The sequence below is a fragment of the Dipodomys ordii genome, unplaced genomic scaffold (genome assembly GCF_000151885.1).
Source record: "Dipodomys ordii isolate 6190 unplaced genomic scaffold, Dord_2.0 Scaffold7, whole genome shotgun sequence".
In the NCBI taxonomy this organism is placed as follows: Eukaryota; Metazoa; Chordata; class Mammalia; order Rodentia; family Heteromyidae; genus Dipodomys; species Dipodomys ordii.
This window is the reverse complement of record NW_012267223.1, coordinates 20547155-20557948: the sequence shown is the minus strand read 5'-3', so window position 1 is coordinate 20557948 and position 10794 is coordinate 20547155. Positions and strand designations below refer to the sequence as shown.

Genomic DNA, 10794 nt, shown 5'->3' with positions numbered 1-10794 from the left:
AAAAGCCGGAAGTGGCGCTGTGGCTCAAGTGGTAGAGTGCTAACCTTGAGCTGAAGAGCTGAGGGACAGCGCCCAGGCTCAGAGTTTAGGCCCCACTACCGGACCCAAAAAAAAAAAAAAAGAATACTTGGGGCTGGGAAGGTGGCTCAGTGGTAGAGCACTTGCCTTGCATACATGAGGCCCTGGGTTCGATTCCTCAGCACCACATAATCAAAAAGAAAAAAGCCGGAAGTGGCACTGTGGCTCAAGTGGTAGAGTGCTAGCCTTGAGCTGAAGAGCTGAGGGACAGCGCCTAGGCCCAGAGTTCAGGCCCCACGACCGGACCCCAGAAAAAAAAAAAAGAAACATATTCTGGAAATGTTCCAGAAAAGGAAAATATACAGAGCCTTTGTACTTTTTTAATAAAAGTTCTTATTTTGTTGATATAAACAGAATTACTTGATAGATAATCCAGGTTTGAATCTGAACACTAAACTGTAAACTTGACAATTGTCACTTAATCTCTGTTCCCATCTGTATTTGAAATGTAGTGTTATGTTGATTAAAATGGATTTGATATGGTCCTGTTAGTGATAGAATTTCACATAAACACCACAAAAATGAGACTTCAGTACCTTTGAAATTAGATATAGTGATATGCTTGTCTGTTGTTGTTGTTTTTTTTTAATCCTAAGTGAGGGATGTCCACTGTTGGAGCAGTTGAACATTTCCTGGTGTGACCAAGTAACCAAGGATGGCATTCAAGCACTAGTGAGAGGCTGTGGGGGTCTCAAGGCCTTATTCTTAAAAGGCTGCACACAGGTAATACTCTATATAGTGCTTATGAAAGTCAGAGGGAGCATGATCCCTTTGTAGGCTCCATGTTTGTCTTGAAGGAAATGGGAATTCAAAGACACATGGTTACCAAGTGTTCCTTGGAATTAAAGAAGGAGAAGAATTAATATCTGAACAAAGATAAATTGGGAGGGAACAAGGTAGAGAGATGTGCTTATACCAAGGATATGTCATGGGAAAGAAGAGTTTCATGTAGTTTAATCTGAACTGAAAAAGTTTGATTTGGAACTGGTTAAGCAAGAAAGTCAGTCTTGTCAATTCCGTTTACCACCAGGAATTGTTCACAATTATGCCAAGCATACACAGCAACGTGAATTTTATAGTGTTTTGGTTTATTTTCTCCCTGTTGCATCACAGATCCAACACATCCTGTTATTAAAATTTTAAATTTTTTTCCTCTTCATTTTTGTTCTGGTACTAAGGCTTAAATTGAAGACCTGAGTGCTGTCCCTGAGCTTTATACAGTTCCACTATCATCTTTTTGGTGTGAAATTGGAGATAAGAATCTCACAGATTTTTCTGCCTAGGCCAGCTTTGAACCATGACCCTCAGATCTCAGCCTCCTGAGTCACTACAGTCACAAGAGTGAATCAGCAGAGCCTGGCTCTAAAATTTTTATGAACAGGAACTTAAGGGAACTTAACAAATGGAGTCTAAAAGAACTGATCAAATATATTTTTTCTGGGCTGGGAATTGAGTTCAGCTGGGGTATAAAGGAGACTCTTTTCTCAATCAGTAGCTGTGTATGATGGCTCATTTATGTCATCTCAGCTATATGGAAGATTGAGTTTAAAAGGTTTGTGGGCTAGGCGCCTGTGGCTCCTGCCTACAATCCTAGCTATTCAGGAGGCTGAGATCTGAGGATCGCGGTTCAAAGCCAGCCTGGATAGGAAAGTCCGTAAGACTCTTATCTCCAATAAACCACAAGAAAACTGGAAGTGGCACTGTGGCTCAAGTGGTAGAGTGCTAGCCTTGAGCTGAAGAGTTGAGGGACAGTGCCCAGGCTCAGAGTTCAAACCCCATGACTGACAAAAAAAAAAAAAGTTTGTGGTTCCAGGCCAGCTCAGGTAGAAAAGTCCATGAGACTCCATTTCATGAAGCTAGTTATGATGTTATACTTTGAAATCTCAGCTCCAACAGAATACTTAAAATGTGCAGATCATAGTCCAGCCTTAGACCCAGGCAGAAGCCAGTGTCAAAAATAATGAGTGCAGGACTGGGAAGGTGGCTCAGTGGTAGAGTGCTTGCCTTGCTTGTATGAGGCCCTAGGTTCCTCAGCACTACATAAGCAGAAAAAGCCGGAAGTGGCACTGTGGCTCAAGTGGTAGAGCACTAGCCTTGAGCTGAAGAGCCCAGGGACAGCACCCAGGCCCAGAGTTCAAGCCCCATGACTGACCAAAAAAAAAAAAAAAAAAAGTGCACAAAAGGACTGAAAGTGTGGCTCATCTATAGAGTGCCTGCTTAGCCCATGTGAGGCCGAGTTCAAATCCCACTGTTGAAAGAGAGAAGATTTAAATGTGCCTGACTAAGTAGGGTTAGTCTTTACCTTATTTTATCAATGGTTACTAAAGCTATACCCTGGAGCTCTTAATAAATTTACCCTCACGCTTTTACCACAGCGGGAGGAGTTTAAAGCAGAGCTCTAGATGTATGACTACCTTAAAACAACAGCTTGAGCTTCTGGTTGTTTATATAATCCTAAAATATTGATTAGAATGCATCATTATGATAAATGGCTCGCCATCTGTCCTCATTACTATAAGCATACCAACAGCAGATAAACACTGAGGATTCTATCCTTTGTTACTTCTCCTGAAAGTTGATCCAGAGGCTCATGCCTAGCTACTCAGAAGGCTAAGATCTGAGGATCATGGTTCAAAGCCATCCCAGATAATAAAGTCTATAGAACTCTTCAATTAACCACAAAAAAGTACAAAGTGGAGCTGTGGCTCAAATAGTAGAGCACTAGCCTTGACCAATAAAGCTCAGGGACAGTACCCAGACCCTGAGTTCAAGCCAGAGGACCATGGAAAAAAACAAAAAAACTAGGTGTTTTAAGGTGTAGAAATTATTTTAACTTCATAATCCTGCTACAAAATGTTATAAGGCATATATAATTTAACAGGAATATGTCTATGAACACTGGGCAATTTCTATTTTACTTAAATTGATGATGATTGTGTGAATTTAATGTGATGGGAACAGTTTTAATTACACTCATATGATAATAATTTACTCTAGTTCATTGATACTTTGAAACTTGGTTGGCTATTTTGATGATGTATTAATGAATGTATATATTCTTAAATATTTTTCCCTTGACACACTATCAGTAATCACTTTCTTGTTTCTTTATCCTTGTAGCTAGAAGATGAAGCTCTTAAGTACATAGGTGCACACTGTCCTGAGCTGGTGACTTTGAATTTGCAGACTTGCTTAGTAAGCATCCCTTCCCTCAATGCTTTTGTAATTAGTAATTTTTCTCATAATGTTATTATGAATTTCATCTTGACCTATGACTTTCCCACTATAACCTTAGGAATATAGGAGACACACTGATGACCCTTATCTACTTAAAAAAAAAACTATAGGCTGGCAGTGTGGTTCAAGTCTGTAATTCAGCCTACTTGGGAGGCAGAAATAGGGGGAGGACCATCCAAGCATTAAAATGATTCCATCTCAACCAGTGGCTGAGTAAGATGCCTGTAGCCTGATATCCCAGTGAAGCACAATGACTGGGTGCAGTGGTGCATGCCTATCATCTCCAGTGAATCTGGGAAGCACAAGTAGGCAGATGGAAGCTCAGGCTGGCCTAGGCATGAAGCATGATACTACTGCAAAAAAAACAGTGCAAAGCTGGCTCATGCCTGTAATCCTCGCCACTCAGAAGACTGAGATCTGAGGATCATGGTTCAAAGCCAGCCTAGGCAGGAAAGTCCATGAGACTGTTATTTCCAATTAACCAGAATTGGTGCTGTGGCTCAAGTGGTGGAGTGCTAACCTTGAGCTGAAGAGCTCAGGGACAGTGCCCAAGTCCCACTACTGAGACCTTAAAAAAAAAAAGCAAAAAGGAACTAAAGATATGACTAAAATGGCCCTGAATTTAATCTCTAGTACCACCAAAAGGGGAGGGTTAGGTCATGGGGAGAAAGAGATTGACCACTTACTAAAAGAAAACATCAGTATTTAAAATTAACATTATTAAGCTGGGTACAGGTGGCTCATGCCTGTAATTCTAGTTACTCTGGAGATCTGAGGATCTCGGTTTGAAGCCAGCCTATGCAGAAAAGTCCATGGAAATCTTATCTCCAATTAAACACAAAAAAATTGGAAGTGGAGCTGTGGCTTAAGTGGTATCATGCTAGCCTTGAGCACTAAAGCTCAGTTATAGTTCCCAGGCCCTGAGTTCAAGCCTCAGAACCAGCACCAAAAATAAAATAATATTACAATCATACTTTATAACCAGTTAAGATGTGTTAGTGTGACCTACTAAGGTCACACTATGAAAAACTACTGACTGATAGATAAGCAGTAAATACCCTTTGAATTATTTTTTCTCTTTTTCTTTTGCTAAGTGACTAATATCTCTGGATTTCTCCCCCCACCTTTCTCTCTTTTAGCAAATCACAGATGAAGGTCTCATTACTATCTGCAGAGGGTGCCATAAGTTGCAGTCCCTCTGTGCCTCTGGCTGCTCCAACATCACAGATGCCATCTTGAATGCTCTAGGTCAGAACTGCCCTCGGCTTAGGTAAACTTTTCTTATTTAGCTCAAAAAAAAAAATCAAGGAAGTTAGGTACTGGTGGCTGATGCCTATATTTCTAGCTATCCAGGAGGCTGAGATCAGAGAATCATGGTTCAATGTCAGCCCAGACAAGAAAGTCAGTGAGACTATTTTAACTATCAAAAAAGTCAGAATAGAGCTGTGTCTCAATTGTTGGGCCAAAACTTAGGGACAGAGCCTGGGCCATAAGTTCAAACCCAGAACCACCACCAAAAAAAAAAAAAAAAAGGAAAAGGAAAACCTCCTTATCCATATTTATGCCTTGTAGCTTTGAAATTTTAACACTGTAATACCACTGCCCTTCTAGATAGCTACAACATGATTTATATTTTGGTTTCTACTTTGCCATGAGCCAAAAGACAACAATTTGATATTTGAACTAGAAAAAATTTTATGTTACTAAGAGTTCCATTTTAATATACAGACCCACAGCCGGGCACCGGTAGCTCACACCTGTAATCCTAGCTTCTCAGGAGGCTGAGATCTGAGGATCATGGTTCAAAGCCAACCCAGGCAGGAAAGTCTGAGAGACTCTTACCTCCAGTAAACCACTAGAAAACCAGAAGTGGTGCTGTGGCTCAAGGGTAGAGCGCTTGCCTTGAACTGAAGAGCTGAGGGATAGGGCCCAAGCCCAGAGTTCAAGCCCCACAACCAGCTGTATGTGTGTGTGTATATACATATATGCAGACCCAAAAAGGACATAACACATTATTCTGTGATGCATAGAAATGATCCCCACTTGCCTTTATTGCTTTAGATTCCTACAAATATTACCACATTTAATTTCCATAACATCATATAAGCACCATTATTGTCTCCATATTATAGATGAGAAAGCCAAAGTACAAGAGAGGTGAAGTAATCTGCTCAAATTTCACACCTGAAGGTGCAGAAGCAAGGATTCAAAGCCAGGCAGTCTTTCACCAGAGCCTGTGAAACTACTTCTTACCTTAGTAATTACCAAACCTTCTAAAAACATCTTTTTTTGCTAATTGGATAATAGACCTAACTATAATTGTTATTATAAGAGCATTAGCATGAAGCTTCGTGCCAGTGACTCATGCCTGTAATCCTAGCTACTCAGGCGGCTGAAATCTGAGGAACATGGGTAGAAGCCAGCCTGGGCAGAAAAGTCAGTGAGAGCCGGGCGCTGGTGGCTCACGCCTGTAATCCTAGCTACTCAGGAGGCTGAGATCTGAGGATCGCGGTTCAAAGCCAGCCCGGGCAGGAGAGACCGTGAGACTTCTATCTCCAATAAACCACCAGAAAACCGGAAGTGGCGCTGTGGCTCAAGTGGTAGAGCGCTTGCCTTGAGCTGAAGAGCTGAGGGACAGCGCCCAGGCCCAGAGTTCAAGCCCCATGACCGACAAAAACAAACAAACAAAAAAAACAGAAAAGTCAGTGAGACTTTTATCTCCAATAAACTACTCAAAAAGCCAGAAGTGGCCCTGTGGCTCAAGTGGTAGAGCTGTAGCCTTGAGAACAAAGTGGCTCAGGGACAAGGCCCCAGGATTTCACGCCCCAGGACCAGCAAACAAAGCAAACAAAAAAAAGAGCATTCACCAGCAGTCAGTTGGTCACAAGCAGCAGTATCAGATGCCTAGAGTAGAGTACTTCTCAGGAATTAATGAGGTAATCAGACCTCTCTCAAAAATTAATAATCATACTCTATTTTATGTGGCTTTACCAACATTCTGTTTGTATCATTATTCCTCTAGAATGGGAATACTCTCAAATGTGAATATCATAAGTTGTGTCTCGATTAGACTATGCTTTCCCATTGGTTATAGGATTAATCTCAAAATACTTTTTAGCTGATTATGATTTTTTTATACGTTAGCTTTAATCTTTAAAGTTTGGTCATAATTTGTAAGGAAGCAGGTAAATGTTCTTTGGTACCATTGTATAGTAAGTACAGAGGCCACTAGATTTTTTTCACAGCAAATAACTACTTGAGATTCCCCAGTGCTGTGGTTGGTATTTAGGTTGGTGTTCAGCAGTTACTAAATAGGAGAATAGCTGCCAGGGAGCTGCCCTCTCCACTGGGCCTCCACAGGAGCTGTGGGAGAAAGCAGGATGTGTTCATATACATGGAATTGCATATTTGGGGCAGACTTCCAATTAATCAGTCCCTCAGTTGCATTTTTAAAAAGCTGTTTAAATCTATGTGAACCTACATGTAAAACAGGAAAAGAAAATAATTTACTTCAGCAACAAATTAACTGAAATAGAGTATTTATCTCCATTTCCTTTGTTTTCTAGGAGCAGGCTGCCCTCTGGGGGTAAGCAGTATGCCATCAAGAAGGTTTTAATGCATTTTGGCATTAACTACAGGCTTCAGTTATATTCTTCTGTGTTCTTTGATTATATCTCCCTGACAAGTGGTATTTATGGGACCACTTTATGATGACTTCATGAAAATAAATAGCAAGAACTATATACAGTCTTGCTTAGCTGTTGTCATTCTATATTATGAAATCCTTAGAGAGTAGGATATTTTTTTTCTTCCATTCTTCCTGGTTTAATAGAATCATTTTCAGGAAACAAGAGCTTGATTTACACTGTTGTTTTTTTTTTTTTTAACAGAATATTAGAAGTGGCACGATGTTCTCAATTAACAGATGTGGGTTTTACTACTCTAGCCAGGGTAAGTGTTTTCTCCAATTTCTATACATTTGTTTCCAAAGTTGGTTTGTTTTGGGGGGGAGAGGGAGGGGGAGGCAGGTGGGCAGGAAGCATTAGTTCAGGAGAATATGCAGGAAGGGAAATGTAGCGGTGCAGCAAAATTAGGGGGACTCTCTATGGCTAGTTTTCTGAGCATTCTTATGTTACACCTACAGACCTGCTAATGCCACTAGAAATATAAACTGTTCTGGAAAGGTTAGAAAACCTAATACTCTTTGGAGAGACTTGAGTTCTCCATAGTTTCTTTTTTCTATGGTCTGTCATGGGCTTGAACTCTGGGTCTGGGCGCTATCCCTCAGCTCTTCAGCTCAAGGCTAGCGCTCTACCACTTGAGCCACAGCGCCACTTCTGGCTTTTTTCTTTTTGCTTATGTGGTGCTGAGGAATCGAACCCAGGGCCTCATGCATGCAAGGCAAGCATTCTACCACTGAGCCCCTTCCCAGCCCCTCTATAGTTTCTTTAGATGGTAATTTAAAGTAAACAGGAACTGCTTTGTGCTTTATTAAAGAAACTTGTATTTAGTATGTGACTGATAGGTGAGAGTTTGGTTTTTAAGAGATTTTCTGTGTTCTCTTAGGTTTTAGTAGTTTGAATAGTGTATCATTATATAGTAATAATACTAAAAATTATACTGATTGACCAATGTTATAGAACAGAGAGGATGTCATTTACTTTCAGAGAGATGGATAGAGTAATGATTGGGTAAAGGTCAGCATACCCAACTAAAGGACAGGAAGTGGTGCTGTGGCTCAAGTGGTAGAGCACTAACCTTGAGCTGAAGAGCTGAGGGACAGTGCCCAGGCCCAGAGTTTAAAGCCCCATGACCAAAAAAAAAAAAAAAAAGAATATAAATAAAGCTTGTCTTTTCTCTTCTAGAGATAAAATTTTCATTTAACTCTTTCTGGTTGAAAAAGATTTCTATATTAGCCCTGTATTAATATTCAGCATACTTATTCTCTTGGACTTACTTAAATATTTAGTACTTAAATATTTAATTACACTACAATATTGAAATGTGGAGTAATTGAGAGTTTCACTATGATCAAAATTTCCCCATTCACACCCTCAAGCCTTTTCAATGTTTTACTAATAGAATAAGTAAAAGATGACACTGAATGACAATTCTGAAACACTTTAAGCTTTCATCAGTATGTTTAATACTACCTCTTTCATTTTTGGCCTTAAAAATTTTCAAATGTTTTAGAACTCTGAACTGTATTTTCTGGTTTTGTACTTTGTAGAATTGCCATGAGCTTGAAAAGATGGATCTGGAAGAATGTGTTCAGGTAATACTGTGGATTTTTGTTCACAATTATAGTGATAGAAACTCAGAACATGCACATCCCTCCTCTTATATAGGACTCTGAAGTGCCTGATAGCACTGCTAATTATTTACTTAGATGCCTTCCAGGTACAGCAGAACACTTACCTAGCATATGTAAGGCCCTAGATTCAATCCCCAGTACCAAAAGGGTGGAGGAAACTTTCATATGGTGACTCAGGCTTATAATCTGAGCACTGGAAGTGGAAGCAAGAGGGTCTCAAGGCTCCAGGCCAGACTTGACCATATAGCAAGATCCAGACCAGTCTGACAGCTGTATTACAAGACTCTATCTCAAAAAAGCAAAAATGAAACTATATGCTACCAGTTATATTACCTTTAGAAAGAAAGGACTCCAGGCTGGGAATGTGGCCTATTGGTAGAGTGCTTGCCTAGCATGCATGAAACTGAAGAGAGCAGGGATAGCACCCAAGCCCAGAGTTCAAGCCCCACGACTGACACACAAAAATAATAATAATGAGTGCAGGCCTGGGAAGGTGGCTCAGTGGTACAGTGCTTGCCTTGCATGCATGAGGCCCTGTGTTCAATTCCTCAGCACCACATAGACAGAAAAAGCTGGAAGTGGTGCTGTTGCTCCAGTGGTAGAGTTCTAGCTTTGAGCTGAAGAACTCAGGAACAGCATCCAGCCCAGAGTTCAAGCCCCATGACTGACCAAAAAAAAAAAAAAAGAAATATTCAGGTCATGAAGTTGTTAGAAGTATTTTTCTTTCCTTATACTGCTGGCAAGCACCTGTAATCTCAGCGACTTGGGAGGCTGAGGCAGGATTGCTTATGCCCAGGAGTTCAAGGCTGGATGGGCAACATAGTGTGATACCTTGCCTCAAATTTTAAATTAAGAAAAAAAATCCTTCCTTAGGCTGAGGCTTATGAAACTAATAAATACTTAAAGTTTCCACCTCTTTTTTTTTTTTTTGGCCAGTACTGGGGCTTGAATTCAGGGCCTGGGAATGGCCCTGAGCTTCTTTTACAATCTGTCACTTGAGCCACAGCGCCACTTCCGGCTTTTTCTGCTTATGTGGTGCTGAGGAATGGAACCCAGGGCCTCATGCATGCAAGACAAGCACTGTACCCCACTGAGCCATCTTCCCAGCACCTTCCAGCTTTTTCTGTTTATGAGGAATCAAACCCAGGGCTTCATGCATGCTAGGCAAGCACTCTCCCACTAAGCCACATTCCCAGCCCCCCTTTTTTTTTAATGTGCCAGTCTTGGGGCTTGAACTCAGAGACTGGCACTTTTCCTGAGCCTTTTTGCTCAAAACTAGCACTCTACCACTTGAGTCATGGCTCTGCTTTCTGCTTTTTTGGTGGTTAGTTGAAGATAAAAGTGTAGTGGTCTTTCCTATCTTTGCTGGCTTTGAATGGTGATTCTCAGCTCTCAGCCTTCTGAGTAGCTAACTTTACAGATGTGAGTCACCAGCATCTAGCTTAATCCCTCTCATTCTTATCTGCATTTTTTTGTTTGTTTTTAAAATAATCTATTACTGTGTAGCCCAGGCTGGTTAAGATCTTCCTGACTTCAGGCGCTGGTGGCTCATGCCTGTAATCCTAGCTACTCAGGAGGCTGAGATCTGAGGATCATGGTTCAAAGCCAGCCCAGGCAGGAGAGACCGTGAGACTCCTATCTCCAATAAACCACCAGAAAACCGGAAGTGGCGCAGTAGCTCAAGTGGTAGAGCGCTCACTCGCCTTGAGCTGAAGAGCTGAGGGACAGCGCCCAGGCCCAGAGTTCAAGCCCCACGACCGAAAAAAAAAAAAAAAAAAAAAGATCTTCCTGACTCAGCCTCCCAAGTGCTAAGATTATAGGCATGTGGCACCATACCCAGCTTAATTCTTTTTTTTTGATGATAAATGCCTTTAATTATTTATTTAGGTGTTTAAGTCTCACTAAGTTTTTACAAGCTGGTCCCAGCTTAATTCTTTTTTTTTTATATTTTATTTTATTTGTGAACATACTGTACAGAGGGGTTACAATTACATGGTCAGGATAATGCATACATTTCTTACCAAGCATTACAGCCTCCTCCTTTGTTTACCCTTCACCTCCCTTCCCAGCCTCCCCCCTCCCTCCCACCCAATCCTTCCCCCCCTCCCCCCCCACCGACATTGTAAAGCTCGTTTTTGACATGACAATTTGTACTTCTACTCCCA

General features: G+C 41.1%; 1 protein-coding gene across 2 annotated transcripts in view; it reads left to right on the top strand.

The window, feature by feature from the left end:
* The window catches only part of Fbxl20 (F-box and leucine-rich repeat protein 20), a 75176-nt gene that overhangs the window by 58401 nt on the left and 5981 nt on the right, over positions 1–10794 (top strand). For both annotated transcript variants that reach the window (XM_013038096.1, XM_013038097.1), the window contains 5 exons: positions 675–801; positions 3199–3273; positions 4455–4585; positions 7206–7266; positions 8546–8590. In XM_013038096.1, coding sequence (XP_012893550.1) covers positions 675–801; positions 3199–3273; positions 4455–4585; positions 7206–7266; positions 8546–8590 — 439 coding nt within the window. The remainder of the gene's footprint in view (positions 1–674; positions 802–3198; positions 3274–4454; positions 4586–7205; positions 7267–8545; positions 8591–10794) is intronic.